This window comes from Trichechus manatus, unplaced genomic scaffold, assembly GCF_000243295.1.
Source record: "Trichechus manatus latirostris isolate Lorelei unplaced genomic scaffold, TriManLat1.0 scaffold00081, whole genome shotgun sequence".
Lineage (NCBI taxonomy): Eukaryota > Metazoa > Chordata > Mammalia > Sirenia > Trichechidae > Trichechus > Trichechus manatus.
In genome coordinates this window covers 3,447,840-3,465,422 of record NW_004444017.1, presented here as the reverse complement: position 1 = coordinate 3,465,422, position 17,583 = coordinate 3,447,840, and the positions used below count along the sequence as shown (strand labels likewise).

Here is a 17,583-nt window from a genome sequence, read left to right as displayed (position 1 = left end):
AAAGATGAAAAAGATATGATTCTTGCCTACAAAGAGCTTAGGAATTTCGTGGGAAGACAGACATGCAAACAATTAAAAGAATTATCTAATGGAGGAGTATGCATGGTAAACTGGGGTAAGTGCAGCAGGAGTAAAATCTCTGAAGCCTGTTTGGGAAGTCAGAGAATATCACCAAAGAGCTGAAACTTGAAAGACAACTAGAAGACTGCTAGAGAGATAAGCAGAGGCTGGGCACTCTCAGGAAAAAGAGCAGTAGATACAGAACCATGAAGGAGCCCAGTTATGTTCAGACAACTGCCAAGTATTTTAGTATTGCTAAAGTGAAGAGTGAGGCCCCACTGGAGAGGTACTGTTAAGGACTGAATTATATCCCCCCCAAAATATGTGCTGTAAATTCTACTATACCTGTGGTTATAATCCCACTTGGGATTAGAGTTTTCTTTTTTACGTTAATGAGGCAGTATTAGTGTAAAGTGTGTCTTAAATCAATCTCTTTTGAGATTTAAAAGAGCAAATTAAGAAAGCAGCAAACAAGCACTGGTAAGGGAAGACAGATGCCATGCTACATGAGATCTCCAAGGAAGCAAGAAACAGAAGCTGAAAAGAGACAAGGACCTTCCCCTAGAGCCAACAGAGAGAGAAAGCCTTCCCCTAGAGCCAGCACCCTGAGTTTGCACTTCCAGCCTCCTAAACTGTGAGAAAATAAATGTTTGTTAAAGCCACCCACTTGTGATATTTCTGTTATAGCAAGACTAGATAACTAAGACAGGCATGAACCTGGGGGCCAGAATCCTGGTAAGGAAAATATTGTCATCGTTCAGGTGAGATATAATAAGGGTCTGAACTAGCATTGTGGGAACAGTGATGGAGACATGGGAATGGATGAAGAAATATTTAGAAAGTAGAATCAACAGGATTTGTCAAAGGATTGATTATAAGGGGCCGGGCAGAACTTTCAGCAATGGTACCACTTGCTAAGACACAGAACACAGAATCAAGAAAATGTTAAGGAAAAGGAATGGGGGAATGGTAGTGGTATATGTGTCTGTGTGGATAGGTTAGAAAAAAGGAGGTCAGTTCAGATATGGACATATTAACTTGGCACTAAGGAGAAAAGTCTGAGTTAGGGCTAATTATTTGGAGGTCGTCGTGACATATGCAGCAGTATGATGCATGGGTAAAATAAGACCATCTGTGGTGGAATCTGGGGGAACTTTGAAGAAGAGGAGCTGTAAATGGAGACTGAGAAGAACTGGTCAGAGAGGTGAGATAGAACCAGAAAAGAAAATGACACAGAAATGAAAAAAGGAAGAGAGTTTTAGTAAAGAAGTCAATAGTGACAAATACCACAAAAAAAGAAGAGCCGATTTTGACAAATAGGCACTGGGAGACTATAGGAGAAGTTGTTTTAGTGAAGTGGTGAATACAGATACCCAACTGCAGTCCAGAAGTCATTAAGCGAATGAGAAAGTCAAACTACTTTGGAAGTGTGCTGGAAAAAGAAAGAGCCATCTCTACAAGACAGTAGGTAGACGGGGAAGCACAACAAGGACAAAGGTTTTTCTTTTTTCTTTCTTTTAAGGGAAAGACTTGAGTATGTTTATATACTATGGAAAAATCAATGTCTAAGCAAAAAGTTTAAAATACAACAAAGAGAGGGAGAAATGGTGGAGCAGGGTTTCTTAAGAGGAGCAAGAGATTGGGGCCAGAGTTAAGTGTTGGATCAATTCAGCTTGAATTGGCAGAGACACCTTTCGTCTGAAGCACTAAGAAAGAAGAAAAGGATAGCTATAGATACAGGGACCTGTGTGGGGATGGGCAGGAAGGGAGTTCATGCGTGAATCTCTACTTCCTCTGTGAACTAGGAAGTAAAATTAGCTGTTGAGAGAGGAGGACTAAGAAGGGGTTACAGGTTGGAGGAGAATAGTGAAGGTATGGCACAGATGTGGAGGGAAAGGAGAGGGGTAAGTGAACCAAACCGACTATGCATAGGTAAGAAAACTGCTGTGTAGTGACGGAAGGTGCAGCTGAATTTGTTTAACATCAATTTATTCTGTAATGCTTTGTGATCTTTCTAGGACAGTGTTTCTTAACCAGGTACAATTTTGGCTCCCTCCTCCCCAACCTACCCCCAAGGGACATTTGGCAATCTCTGGAGATGTCTTTGATTGTCACAACCTTGGGGGGAGTACACTATGGGTATCTAGTAGGTAGATACCAGGGATGCTGCTCAACATTCTACAATACACATAACAGCCTCTGACAACAAAGACTTACTCTGCTCAAAATAATGCTGAGGTTGAGAAACCCTGCTCCAGGAGAATAGGTGGTGGGCAGCTAGATTAAGTCACAACTAGGGTGGAGCAGAAGAATAATTGAACAAGGGGTCATGTGCAGGCAGTACAGTTACTGCAGTCAGCAAAACTGGGTTCAGACTAGAAGAAAATGACAAGGTGTCAGAAGCTGATACGAAGCACTTAGAAAACTAAAAAGTCAAGGAGCTATGGAGGTAGTAACAATGAAGGTAAAGAGTGGTCAGGTGTAAGGGGGTAAAAGAACTGGAAGTACACAGAGAGATCGAGCTATCAGAGTTTAAGACTTCAGAGGTGGAGCAGTTCTGGGGGGATTATGATTCAAGGAGGGACCTGAAAGGTGGGTCACTGAGCTGGGGTAGAAAGGAATTAAAAGAGCATATTTTTATGAAATACCTTCTTGTGACACAAGGTGGCATTTCCAGATCTTCTCTCATTAACGAACAAAATTAATCAGAGTCCTAAAAGGGCATGTATCATCTCTTTCTTACCTGTCCCTCACAAGCTTCTTTATATAGTTCCAATTTCTTCAACAGGTCCTCATTTTCTGTCTCACACTCAGCCATCTTCTTTTGAAAATATTCCAGAAGCTCCTGAGAAGGGCAGAGGACGGCCAGACGGTCTTCAATGGAAGGCAACGGAGTTGACTCCACCGAATCTGTGAAAGACACTCCCCTCCACCTGGTGGAACCACTGAACCTGGAGGGAACACTGTGTTTGCAGACAGTTGTTAGTCTATGTGAATTTAGAAAGGGTGCATTCGTTGAAGTGTCTGAACATTTATGAGACATTAAAATGTTTTAATAAAAAGGAGGTTTATGTTCTTAAAGTGCTTATAATTAAGGTATGCACAGCTCTTGAAAGTTTTATGCTACAGGCTAGTGAATAATCTTATGAACCACCTTCCAAGTATTAATGGCTTAAAACTGGATTTAAAATACATATTAGAGACTAAAAATAGAAGCTAAACTAGGTAAGATGAGATAGCAAAAATTAGAAAATTTAATACTAAGACACACAGCAATTGGAGTGCTTATATGCTGGTGGCATGTTAATCGGTAAAACCACAGACAGCAAATTGGCAGAATCTAGTAAAACTGCAATTCCTCTTGTCCTAGACAAATTCATGCACAAGGTGACACATAGGAAAATGTTCACAGTGTTTTATCATTACATTGGTTATAATAACAACAGTAAACAACCCAAATGTCCATCTAATAGGATAATGGATAAACTGTGGCATATTCATACCCTGGAATACTATTCAAAGTTATTAGAAGCTATGAACTAGAGATACAAGCATGAATATGAACAGACCATACAAACAATGTGAAATGGAAACATGTATGTGGATGCATACATAGCAAATACTACCATTTATTTAAGATCAAAACTTGCAAAATGAAAGTTTATTTTTAGTAATAGATAACATAACTAGTAAAATGATTAAGGAAGAGAACAATAAATATAAAAATCAGGATTAGAAAATAGTTAGCACCCACAGTTGTCTCTAAGGATCTGTTGTTGTTAGGTGCTGTCAATTCTGACTCATAGAGACCCTATAGGACAGAGTAGAACTGTCCCATGGGGTTTTCAAGGAGTGGCTGGTGGATTTGAGCTGCCAACCTTTTGGTTAGCAGCCAAGCTCTTAACCACTACACCAAATTCCACATCCTAGGACTAGATGTTATAAATGGCAAAAGACTTTGATCAAAGGCTGGACAAGAAGTTTTTGTTTTTAGCAAACAAAAGACTTAAACTAAAAAATGAGTTAGAAAACAAATGATGCAGAAGTGAAGAAACCATCAGGTGAAAATTAATCCAGTTTGGTTAACTGCATGCAATTTACAACATAACAAAAAGTAGCCTGGAGAAACTTTATCTCACTAGCCCACAGTTACAGTTACAATGGTTAGCCGTCAGCAGTTTTAGTGAGCATGTAGAGAACAGATTTAAAAACGTACTCTTAGCTAACATAAAGGGGGAAAAAAAAAACCTAACATTTTCTCACTCATCAAAAGCTTGTGACAGAAATACTATTTTACTTCATGTTTTATGTTTTCAATTTTAACAATCCTGGTGAACAGGTTAATATTAAGAGATATTTCAGGTATTTTACAGACAGGAGCTGTGGCAATGAGATGAAGATGACACGTTATGCAGCAAGCTGATGGCAGAATCAGAATTAAGTCTCCTGTGTTTGTGCAGTCATTATTCCTCTGAAGTCCAGTATCCACTGGCACTGTGCTAGGCCCATTCAGACTGCCAAAATCCTGGTATTACCATTTAACAGGCAATGTTTTTTAATCCAAATTCTGCAGTAAGAATAGAGAAATGATGTCTAATACAGTTTAAATCAAGATTTAGGAAACAGGTTTCTAAGACCCTTTCAGCTGTTCTGCTAACTTTGGACTAAGGCTTCATTCAGAAGTCTTGATTCCCTACTTTAACAACTCAAAACTAAGCAAATGTCTTACTTTCTGGAAACAGGGGTGTGTGTCGGGGTAAAGTTCATGCTGTCTTTTTCACACCTGTCAAATACACAAAAATTCAGAATGAGGGGTTAGGAATAGAAAAAAAACCAAAACATCATACATCATAGTATGTACGTACAGACAGACTGGTTCCTTATTCAACATCGTATTTCCCTGGCTTGTAAGAAAGTGATGTTTTAAAATGTAGTATTCTTTAGTTTCAAATTCTGAAATTCCATGCTTTTTGAATCTTCATAAGGCACTCTTCCTCATTGTTATGATTACATAAAATCAGAAAGGCATTGAATATTTGGATGAATAAGCAAATCCAGGAAGAAAAGCCTCCTTAGTATGTTAACTGCAACAATGCAGATCAAATTTAGTCTTTTCACTGAAACTGTAAGAGTGAGATTCAGAAGTTTCTAATAAGCAAGTAACGTTGTTAGGTGCCATCGAGTCAATTTTTGACTCATAGTGACCCCATGCGACAGAGCAGAACTGCCCCATAAGGTTTTCTAGGTTGTAATCATTATGGGAGCAGATCACCAAGTCTTTCTCCCGTGGAGACACTGGGTAGGTTGGAATTGCCAACATTTGGTTAGCAGCCGAGTACTTAATCGTTGCGCCCCCAGGGCATGAGATCACTGAGTCAGAATCATGTATTTACCCACTGTGACAAATCTAAGATAAATAAAAAGCCAATGGTATTCTTGGTGTGCTGTCTTTATAGTCTTTAGCAAAAGAAAAAACAAATACAAGCTTTAAAAGGTTCATTCACAATCTCCTGGCCAATTGATTAACATAAAATATTTAATTCTTCTACTTTGAAGAATCGTATCACTGAAATTTTCAGGAGGATAAACCTCACAGTTGGGGAAGGGATACCATGTTATCAGAAAGAGGGGGTAGTTTACTAGCTTTGGTGAACACTTTCTTATGAAGCACGCTTTGTCAATCCATTCTGACTTTGAACGTGTCAAGAGATACAATATAATGTCCTGTTCTTGTGTTTATCTACCTGGTAGATATCTAACAATCTTCAGTCCTTTGGGAAAGAATTTTGTGAAAAAGAGTGAAAAGAGATAACCACCACTGTTAATGTCATATACCATTTTCCTGCTCAGCACTGTGTAGCGAAATCTTTCATTTGGCTTCCAAGATACCACATGTTCCTGGTTTTCTTCCTTCCTCACTGGTCATTACTTTTCAGTCCTGCTGGTCCTTCCTCATCTTTATCTTCACTCATTGCCTTGGTGATCTCACACAGTCTCATGGTTTCAAATACCACGCAGACACTAAAGTTTTTCAAATGTATAACTCCAGCTCTGATTCTGCCTTCCACCCCAGACTCATATACCTGACTGCCTACTCACTATCTCCACCTGGATGTCTAACAGTGTCTCAAACTTAACAAATTCAAAACTGAGCTCCTGATACACCTCCCACCACCAAAACCTGCTCTTCTCTCAGAACTCTACATCCCAGTAATTACTAATTCTACCCAGCCAGGTAGCTGCTTAGGACCAAAAAAAAAATTGGTTTGAGAAATTTGTACTTCTGTCTGACTACATTGAATCCATTAGCAAATCCTGTTGGCTCTACCATCAAAATATTTAGAATCTGACAACTTTCATCACCTATGCCATTACTGTCCTGGTCCAATCCACTATTTCATCTCTTGCCTGATGACTACAATAACCTTTTAACTGGTCTCCTGCTTCTACCCTTAACTCCAACTCCTACAGTCTTTTCTCAACACAGCAGATATAGTGATTCCTTACAAATTAAAATAGGAAACTCCTGTGCTCAGAGAGTCAGTCTTTACATACATTGGCCTATGAGGTCCTATGTGACCTACTCACTCAATTACCTCTGGGACATCTACTGCTCTCTCCCTTGCTCACTGCTCCAAAAACACTGACCTTCTTGCTGTTCCTCAAACATACCAGACCAACTTTTACTTCAGGGCCAATGTACTTGCACTTCTCTTTGCCTGTCACGCTCTTTCCCCATTTATCTACGTGGCTTGCTCCCTCTCCTCCTTCAGGGCTCCAGTGTCATTTTCTTGGTGAGGTTTTCCCTCACCCCTCTGGCATTCCGTTATCTACCTTCTCAGTTTTACTTTTCCCCTGCCATCTGACCTACTATTCATCCTATTTATTTATTGTGTTTCCACACATACAAAAAACCAAACCTGCTGCCATAGAGTCAACTGCAACTCATAGCGACCCTAAAGGACAGAGCAGAACTGCCCCATAAGGTTTCCAAGGAGCGCCTGGTGGATTCGAACTGCTGACCTTTTGGTTAGCAGCTGTAGCTCTTAACCACTATGCCACCAGGGTTTCCTTTCCACACAAGGGAATGTGAAAACTCACTAAGGGCAGGGATTTTTATCTGTTGTGTTCACTGTTGTAGCCTCAGTGTCTAAAATAGTGCCTAGCTCATAGTAGGTGTTTAATAAATATTTACTGGAAAAAAATTTTAAAACTATCAGTATGAATTTGAAAGACTCTGTTATTTAAATATTCTTTTCTTCTACTAATCAGTCTATCCAAACTAGCTAGAAAATTTGTTTCTGATTCTCCTATCCATTTGCTTTCTCCCATAACCAACCCTTCAAATATGCCATCTCTCTTTTTCTGGTGTGGCCTCCCTAATTCTTCCCCTTAAAATGATTATGTACTCTTCTCCTTCAGACTCACCTCTTTCCACAAAGCTTCTTCAAATTGGGTCAATTTGCCTCTTGTCAAAAAGAACCTAGAAAATAAAAATGGTTATTGGTTGGTATGATAGGATTATGGGTGACAGCTTAAAAAATAAATTCTATCATTCTAAAACAATTTAAAGGAGCCCTGGTGGTGCAACTGTTAAGCACTCAGTTGCTAACCGAAAGGTTGGCAGTTTGAACTTACCCAGAGGCTACACAGAAGAAAGACCTGGCAATCGGCTTCTGTAAAGATTAACTACAAAAAAACCCATTGCCATCCAGTCGATTCAGACTCATAGCGACCCTATAGGACAGAGCAGAACTGCCCCATAGGGTTTCAAAAGAGTGGCTGTTGGATTCCAACTGCTGACCTTTTGGTTAGCAGCTGAGCACTTAACCACTGTGCCACCAGGGCTCCCCATAAAGATTACAGCCTAGGAAACTCTACGGAGCAATTCTACCCTGTCACATGGGGTCATCATGAGTCAGGATTGACTCGATGGCACCTAACAATACCAACAATAAAACTATTTAACAGTACCTTGGAACTTTAAAAGAGCCTTTGAACAACCTGCAAGCTCTCTTCTTCCTCAAAGCAACTGTCCTCACTCCTCCTTCCAACGACCAGTGCACATCTAAAAAAGCTGTCTACACTCACATCTCCTTCAGTTTCATTATCCCTAACAGTCTGGCTTCTACTATGACAGCTGAACTGAAGTTGCTCTTCTTGGTCAGCAGGTATCCAAATTAATAAATGCAAACTGCTCTTCTAGGTTCCCACTCTCCTTCATTCAACAAGTCATTCCTTGACTTGGATGCTTAATTTGATAGTGTCAAATATTCGTTTTTAAAAAATGTTGCTTTATAGTTGAGAGACCGGTCTCTGAAATCAAACAGACCTGGGTTTGAGTCAAAGCTTTGTCCGTTACTAGCTGTGTGAACTCAGGCAAGTTATTTAACCTCTCTCAACTTCAGCTGCTTATTAGCAAATGAGTAATAATATATATGGCATTAGAATAATAGTAAATGTGTCATAGGTTGTTGTAAGGATCAAATGAAATAATAACTACAAGGGCTGAGCACAGTGTCTGACAATCATTCAGTCAATATGCAAGCTATTATTACTACTGATAAAATTTACTCCTTTGGTTCAAAAGGTTCTGTCTTCAACTTTGTTTACCGCTTCTTTATCCATTCCTTTGGGAACATCATATTCCCACGGCTTTTATAATTACGTCTATCATCTAAAACTACTTGGCACAGAGTTTAACTCCTTAACAACTGCTTGTTGAATGGATAAATGATATCTCTTCCAATCTCTTGGTGTGAATTTCCAACTACATATCAGACGTTTTTACCTCTATGTCCCCATTGGAGCTTCAGACGTCTAACTTAAAAAAAAAAAAAAAGTCACTCAAGTAACACATGATTTTTTTTTTGCTCCTCAAATCTAACATTTGCCAAACCTAACACATCATCTTTTTCACCCAAGCGTGCTCCTTTGACTTTCCTATTTTAGTTACTAATTCTCCATCTGAGCAACCTGGGCTTGAAAATCTGAATTCGTCATTTGATTACTCCCTCTCTTGACCCTCCCATCCAATCATATGAAAATCCTGTATATTCTACCTCTGCAATGACCATGTTAATGCAGGATCTCAATACTTGTTACCCAAACAACTATGACAGCTTAACTTTTCTACCCATCCCTTATCTCCCCTGGACTATCTTCATAAAATCATAAAATTCATCAGTGGTTCCTCATAGTCTAATGCATTACATCAAAGCCTAGAACTCATTGCCTTCTATTCAAGGACCAAACCTCTCTCTCCTGCCTTATTTCCCTCTACACTCCTAAAAATACCCTTTGTTTCCATTTAAGTTTCTTGCATCCATGTCTTTGTTCAGGAGCTTCCCTCCAGCTGAAACATAAACAAACAACAACAAGCAAAAAAACCACTTTGCTTTCAAGTCAATTCCGACTCATAGTGACCCTACAGGACAGAGTAGAACTGCCTGTTAGGGTTTCCAAGAAGCGGCTGGTGGATTTGAACTGCTGACTTTTTGGTTATCAGCCGAGCTTTATAACCACTGTGCCACCAGGGCTTAAATACTACCGCCTTCGTCTTTTTTCCTGAGCCACTCCGTCCAAAATGATCTATTAAAATGATCTAACTGCGAAAGAACTGCATTTGTAATTCTCTAAAAGACAGTTAACATATTAGAGTTCTTTGTTGCTATCATTTCTCTCATTATAGTGTATGTTCCTTGCAGATCGAAACTGTCTTACTGTATCTTGCAAAGGGCCAAGCACAATGCCCTTGTTTTAAAGACAAATAAATGGGTTTCAGCTAATTTCTATTCCTCCCTCCTATGGCATCCTTGTTTAGGTACATTCTTTTATAGCTGGTCTACTTACAATTGACATTTGTTCAGCACTTCGGTATTTATTTGTCCCCACAACTCCGTGAATCTTTTTTTTTTAATCCCTTATTTTACAAATGAGGAAACTGAGGCTTAGACTAGCATGAGTTTAGGGAATAGCGGAAGCCAGCCCCAGGACGTCCAAATCATGTACTGCTTCTTCCACTTCACCTCGTTCTTGGCTCCCTCATTGCTATAGCCCCTCTAGTCCTCTGGCACCGCCGAGGTCTTCTCTTCGCAGATTCTAACTTTCCTCTTCTGGTCTCCAGCTTCTCTAACAACCCCCATGGTTCAGGCTCACATCCCTCTCTTCCGCATTGCTTCCACAGTTTCTTCTTCCTCACCAGGTTTTCTTCTTAAGGCCCCACACCCTTCCGCCAGAAACCCAAAACTCCATACTCACGCCACACCAAGCCTCGGAGTCAGAGAAGCCAACCGAAAAACAAAAGTTAAATCAGGGAGCGTCGAGGCGCCACCGAGTGTCCACAAATCCGTCCAATCGCCCACGAGGTTACAGGGCCCTATGGACTGCTCACCAATAAGAAGGCTATTCACACAGAGGCTCGCCCCTCGAGTTGCCGCGCAGAGGTCGCCGGGAAGTGTAGTTTTTCTTTTGTACACAGCTCTCCGGCGGAGGGTTGTAACCGAAATTCTCCGCCCACCGGTAGTGAGATGTTTGTGGTCAGAACGCACTAGTTCTAGATACTCTTTTAAGCTTGCTCAACTACTTTGTTTTTATGAAAAACGTTGCAGAAATGCGATGCGTAAGCATGGAATGGATCACAAGAGCACTTTAGCGTTGTATGGTACATACTATTATATGGTGTTACAAACGTGTCTCAAGATGGTTAAGATTCTTAAAAAAAAAAAGTCTCTTCTTCAATGACATGGTGGCCTAGAACTGGAGAAAGATCTGGGGTTCAATTAAATCCTATACACAAACACTTTCGGGATATTTCTGTTTCAGTTTGTTTTGTGGTTTTGTGTTTTGTTTTTTAATACTGTATAATGATATGTATCAACATTGGGAAGATCTGTATAACTCAGTGAACCACTACTTTCCAAATGACCAATGCATGGTGCTACAAAATCATGAATGGGTAAAAAATCCATTCAAGGACAAGGTTGACTACCATCTTAATGTAACAGAGTAGAAAAATTAATTCAGATACTTTTAGATTCCACATTGCTATCATTTAAGAAACTACAATTATCTGAAAAGGCTAGTAAAATACTTCTCCCTTTTTCCATCAACATATTTGCGATGCTGGATTTTCTCCATATATTTCAACAAAAACAACATATCCCAAGAGATTGAATGCAGAAGCAGATATGAGAACCCAACTCCATCCTACTAAGCCAAATGTTAATTTTAAAAAATGTAAACCAATGCTACTCTTCTCACTAAATTTTCAGTCTTGGAAAATATAATTATTCATAAAATATGCTATATTAACATGTAATGGATTTATTATTTTTAAATGAATAAATATTTTAAATATTTCTTAGTTTTAATTTCTAATATGGTAAACATCAATACATGTAATTCACATAAACAGGAGTTTTTTGGGGTTCTCAATAATTTTTAACACTGTAAATGGCCTGAGACCAAAAGATTTGCAAGCCACTGTTAAAAACTTTCCTTGAAATAAAATGGCATTTCTTTTTTTTTTAATTTTTAATTAATTAATTTTTTATTGTACTTCAGGTGAAGGCTTACAGAACAAATAGTTTCTCATGAAACAGAAGTACACATGTTGTTTTATGACATTGGTTAACAACCCCAGAACATATCAACCCTCTAACTTCTCAACCTTTTTTTTTTTTGGTGAAAATACACATAGCCAAAGATACACCATAAAATGGCATTTCTTTTAAAAAATTCATTTGGCTTTTCACTGTCTGTAACTAGCTGTCCCTCAATTAACCTGAATTTGTGAGGGTTTTTTTGTGCGTGTGCTTTAGGTGAAAGTTTACAGCTCAAGTTATTTCTCATTGAAAAGTTTATACACACATTGTTTTGTGACATTGGCTGCAATCCCCACAATGTGACAGCATGCTCTCCTGGGTTCCCTGTGTTCATTCATCCAGTCCCTATCCCTTCCTGCCTTTGGACAGGAGATGCCCATTTGGTCTCGTATATTTGATTGAACCAAGAAGCACATTCCTCACAGGTATTTTTTGTTTTGTAGGCCTGTTTAATCTTTGTCTGAAAAGTGGGCTTTGGGAATGGTTTCAGTTCTGGGTTAACAGAGCGTCCAGGGCCCATAGTTTCAGGGGTTCCTCCAGTCTCTGTCAGGCCATTAAGTCTGGTCTTTTTACGTAAATTTGAATTCTGTTCTACTGAATTTGTGTGGTTTTATTGCATATTAAAAGACTTGGAGACCACAGCCTAGTTAAATGACTATCAGAGTTAGGTATTCATCTCCTTCTATTTTAGCACTTATGCTCTAATATTATTTAATTTTTTTCTGAAAAAATTATTCTCAAGGAATGCTTAAATAACGAAAAAAAAAAAAAAAACCTTTAATCTACAGCTATACTCAATTGTCCTGTCCAGAGATTCAAATAGAATTGTGACAGTGAATTTAACATCCCGTGTGCAGAATGCTAACATAGGAGCTGATAAAACACAAGTTTTGGATCTTTATAACAGTGATTCTCAAAGGGGTGGGCAAGGGGATGGGGTGAGGTGTAGGGGGCTGTTTTAGGCTGGGTTCTCTAGAGAAGCAAAACCAGTAAAATGTATAAATACATATAGAGAGATTTATATCAAGGAAACAGCTCACGCGATTGTACAGGCTAGAACGTCCCAAGTCCGTGGATCAGGGTAGAGGCCTCTCCCAAGTCACGCAGCCACAGAAGCTGGCAAGCCCAAGATTGGCAGGTTGGAGAGCAGGGTTCCTGTCTTAGGCTGGGTTCTCTAGAGAAGCAAAACCAGTAAAGCATATAAATATATATAGACAGAGATTTATATCAAGAAATAGCTCATGCAATTGTAAAGGCTAAAATGTCCCAAGTCCACAGATCAGGGTAGAGGCCTCTCCCAGTTCATGTAGCTGCAGAAGCTGGTGAACCCAAGGTCGGCAGGTCAGAGAGGGGCTCCCGCTCGCAGGCTGTGAAGGTCAGTGAATTCCAAGATCAGCAGACAAGACAATCAGGTTTCTCCTGATTCACATAGCAGCAGGGGCTGGCGAACCCAAGGTCGGCAGTTTGGGGAACCAGACTCTTGCTTGAAGGCTGAGAAGTTCGATGAATTCTGAGATCAACAGGTAAGCTGCTAGCTCAAGTCCCACGAACCAGAGGTGAGACAACAAGAGGCAGCTGCTGAGTCTGGAACAAGCCAAAACCTTGGCAAGGCCAGCAGGCAGAAGGTAACCGGTGGAAGGCAGAGAGAGGAAACTGAGAGGGCAGTGAGCTGCCACAGGCCCCGCCTCCACCAGTACCACTCAGCAGATTCCATCATGGGGGTGATCACAACATTATACAACTACTAAAACACTGAGAATAATGGTCTAGCCAAGTTGACATACAATCTTAACCATCACAGCTCCCACTCACAGGCTGTGCAGATTGACAAATCCCAGGTTCAGCAGATAAGCTGACAGCTCAAGTCCCAAGAACTGGAGATGAGATGACAGGAGGCAGCTGCAGGATCCAGAGAGGGCAAAAAGCCAGAATGTCTGCTTATATTCAGATGCAGGACACACCCCCAAGGAGACTCCCTTTCATCTGATTGGCTACTCACAGTATATTCAATCATGGGAGTGATTACATTAAAACACTGAGAATCATGGCCCAGCCAAGTTGACATACAATCTTAACCATCACAGGGGCTCACTTACTCTCCAGATTTATTCCTCACCTGCTCTCTCAGAAACTGAGGTGGATGAGACTGGAGAAGTTTTTTTCCATCCCCACCAGAGTTTGATTTACCACCCTTCTCTTTCAGACTCATTGCTAAAGTAAGCAACTGCTATAGATTTCTCAGGAGTATTGAGGCAGATTAACATGATTGAGAACCATTACTCTATGATTTTATATTCCACTAGGGAGACAGTTTAAAATAAAAGGTAAGTATAACTTGAAAGAATAACAGGAAATAATAGAGATGATTAACGCTTTTAGGAGTTTGGGCTTATACTGAGTGTCTATCAGGACCTCATTGCTCTAGTAACAATTTTAAAGCAAAACCATTGTAATTTTTTCCTTGTAGTACAAATTTATATAAAAAACATTTGCCATTTCAACCTTTTTTACGTGTACAATTGAGTGACATTGATTATATTCATCATCTTGTACAACCATCACTACTATCCATTTCCAAATTTTTCTGTCACTTTAAACAGAAATTCATATTTTAAATGCCGTCTGCCCATCCTATGGTTCCTGCCGCTCATATTGCTACCCTCTACTTGTGCTGTCTCCAGTGTTACAGCTCTTGACCTGTATTATAGCTATTTTAGGAGGTTACCTCCTCTACTCTCTCATTACTTCTCTCCAAACCTGTCAGATTGACTATTTATATAAGCAAGCTCCTGAACAATTTCCAGGCATGGCCTCCCAGCAGGACCACAAATTGACTAATCCCTGCAAGTCAGTTAATCCTACTGGCTGGTTTTATGCACCCTATTTGCATAATAGATTGACCAATCCCCACAAGGTTCATGAAATATACCAATCACAGGGCATACTGGTACCCAACCAATCATGTTTGGCAGAATTATAAATTCAAGGCCACAAAGGCCATATATAAAGAGAAACCCATTGCATTGTACCAATAGAATATGGAAAAAGTTATCTTGTGCATTGTGGAGTTTAGGCCATAGGCCTAGGCTTCCACTCTTATCCTCCTGTAACCCTGAGACTACCATGTTGTGAAAAAGCCCAGCCTACCCTACTGAGGATGAGAAGCCACGTGGAGAATTGGGGCTTCCCAGCTAACAGCCATCACCAATTGCCAGACATGTGAGCGAGGCCATTTTGAACCCTCCGACTCCAGCCAAGTCAGATGACAGCAACTGTATGAGTTATGCCAGGTGAGATCATGAGAACACCAGGTTGTGAGCCCACAGATTTATGATAATAGTTTTTATTTTTAACCACTAAGTTTTCAGGTGGTTTATTATATAATAAAGGCTAACTGAAACAGAAATATCCCCTGAAAGTTTTGTGTATGGGGTTTAGGCTTGTGGATATGAAGCTATAATCAAATGGAGGGGTATTATATATGTTACACCCTGGTACAGTTTTAAATAAAATTTGGTATATTTAAAAATGTAGGATGAGGCAATGAAACACAGTTTATTGGGTGAATCCATTTATTTACTTATTTATTCATTTAACAGATCTTTATTGCACACCTTCTATGCACCGAGCACTATTCCAGGAGCTGAGGCTACAATGGTCAATAAGATAAACACTGTCTCTACCTTTGTGCAGCTTACAGTCTAATTGGGGAAGAAAGGCAATTAAACAAACAATTTCAAGCAGTTTGATAACGAAGTAGAGGTTGCTACTGACTAAACTAATTTAGAGGACTAGGGAAGGCTTTCCAGAAGAAGTGATATTTCAAGAACAGGGTATATGAAGCTGTGGGGATGAGGCGGGTCAGGGGAGTACAAAAATGTTCCAGACAGAGGAAACATTATCTGTGAAGGTTCAGAGATGAGAGAAAGCATGGTGCATGTAAGGCACCACAAAAACCTTTGTGGAGTATATGGAGAAGCATGCGTGATGTAAGAAGCATGAAACAGTAAGGCAGCAGATAATACAGGAGTTCGGAGTTATTAAGGAGTTTGGAAATGGAAACTGACACGATGAATTCTGGGTTTTAGACAAAGCAATCTGACTACTGAATGGAGAGGGATGTGAGAAAGGTCAAGAACTCAACTGTTAACATAGTTCAGGTGTGAGAGAGAATTTAAATAGTGGTAATAAGGATGGAGAGATATGCGTGGATTTAAGATTTTTAGGCAATAGAATCTCCAGACTTGACACACAATCGTACATGCGAGCTAAGGAAGCAGGAGGAGTTAATGATTATTTCTGGCTCAGGTAACTGGATAGATAGATGGATGACATTCACAAAAACTGGGAGCATTGAAGACACAGTGGGAAGCGATGAATTTAAAGTATCTTTGAGTTAACCAAGTGGAGCGGCTTAGTAGGTACCTGGATGTACTGGTTTGAGACTCAGGAGAGAAGTATAGGCTGGAAATACAGATTTGGCAGTCATCAGCCTATACTTGGCAATTTAGGTCCTGGGAGTAGCTGAGATTGCATGGAGAGTATGTATATCTGAGGAAGAAATCTGCTTACCAATAACTATTTAATCCCCCATGCATCTGTCAGTTTGTCATACTGTGGGGGCTTGTGTGTTGCTGTGATGCTGGAAGCTATGCCACCAGTATTCAAATACCAGCCGGGTCATTCATGGCGGACAGCAGGTTTCAGCTGAGCTTCCAGACTAAGACACAATCAACACCCATGGAAGCAACAGTCAAGAAATCAAATGATGCACTGCATTGGGCAAATCTGCTGCAAAAGACCTCTTCAAAGTGTTAAAAAGCAAAAATGTCACTTTAAGGACTAAGGTGTGCCTGACCCAAGCCATGGTGTTTTCAATCGCCTCATAAGCATGCAAAAACTGAACAATGAATAAGGAAGACCAAAGAAGAATTGACACCTTTCAATTACAGTGTTGGACAAGAATATTGAATATGCCATGGACTGCCAAATGAACGAACAAATCTGTCTTGGAAGAAATACAACCAGACTGTTCCTTAGAAGCAAGGATGGCAAGACTTGTTTCACATAATTTGGACGTGTTATCAGGAGGGATCAGTCCCTGGAGAAGGACATCATGATTGGTAGAGGGTCAGAAAAAAAGAAGACCCTCAATGAGATGGACTGATATAGTGGCTGCAACAATGGGCTCAAGCATAACAACGAGTGTGAGGATGGCGCAGGACTGGGCAGTGTTTCGTTCTGTTGTACATAGGGCCGCTTTGAGTCAGAACCGACTCGACGACACCTAACAACAATAATAACCTTTTTACGGTTTCTTCTTTGGTCCTCTCTACAACTTGGAGGAAGTGGGAGATAGACACTGGTATAGAGGTTTTTGACAAGTAAGCTTAAGACAGTTGCCATTGCTTTTACAGCAAACTGAGAAAGGCTTACGCAGTGTGTGGTGCCAGAGGGAAGTGGTTGCTGTTAAGATGAGACGATTGGGAGCTGACTGTCAATTACTGGGAAAGCAAGGAAAAGAGCTGTTGCTTCTACGTGGGACAAAAGCAATTCCTGGATGTTGGCTAAAACTGGCCGGTAGTACTTGGGGATGGGTTCTACGCCAACTTGTTGTCATGGAAAACGGGCGGGTATAAAGTGGCCGAGTGCAATTACTCGAGAGACACTACCAGTCTAAGGACTAGAAAAAGAAGAGATGCTGAAACCTGTTACTAGGTTTTTTTTTTTTAAAAAAAAAAAGTATGTTAAAACAACTCGCGAGGCACTCACGGCGTGCTTAGGGTATACCCGGGTTGTTTCATGTGCCCATTTATACACAAAGGGGAACTGGACCACCCCCCCCCCCCCGCCACCGGAAGCAGAAACTCTGCTCTCTCGAACATTACACATTCCTCCGCGCCGGAAGAGTGCGTCC

The 17,583-nt window shown here is 40.3% G+C and overlaps 1 protein-coding gene across 7 annotated transcripts in view; it reads right to left on the bottom strand.

Annotated features, from left to right (window-relative positions):
* Positions 1–10,549, bottom strand: part of CCDC77 (coiled-coil domain containing 77) — a 27,442-nt gene extending 16,893 nt beyond the window's left edge. Inside the window, exons 1-4 of one of the 7 annotated variants that reach the window (XM_023735687.1) lie at positions 9,913–10,549; positions 7,489–7,543; positions 4,790–4,843; positions 2,804–4,627 (exon numbers count right to left, since the gene is read on the bottom strand). In XM_023735687.1, the coding sequence (XP_023591455.1) occupies positions 2,804–3,103 (300 nt within the window). In that variant the 5' untranslated portion in view covers positions 3,104–4,627; positions 4,790–4,843; positions 7,489–7,543; positions 9,913–10,549. Of the gene's footprint in view, positions 1–2,803; positions 4,844–7,488; positions 7,544–9,912 lie in introns of all 7 variants that reach the window. The other 6 variants (XM_012556938.2, XM_023735690.1, XM_023735689.1 and 3 more) reach the window with 6 other exon arrangements.
* Between the last annotated feature and the right edge of the window lie 7,034 nt (positions 10,550–17,583).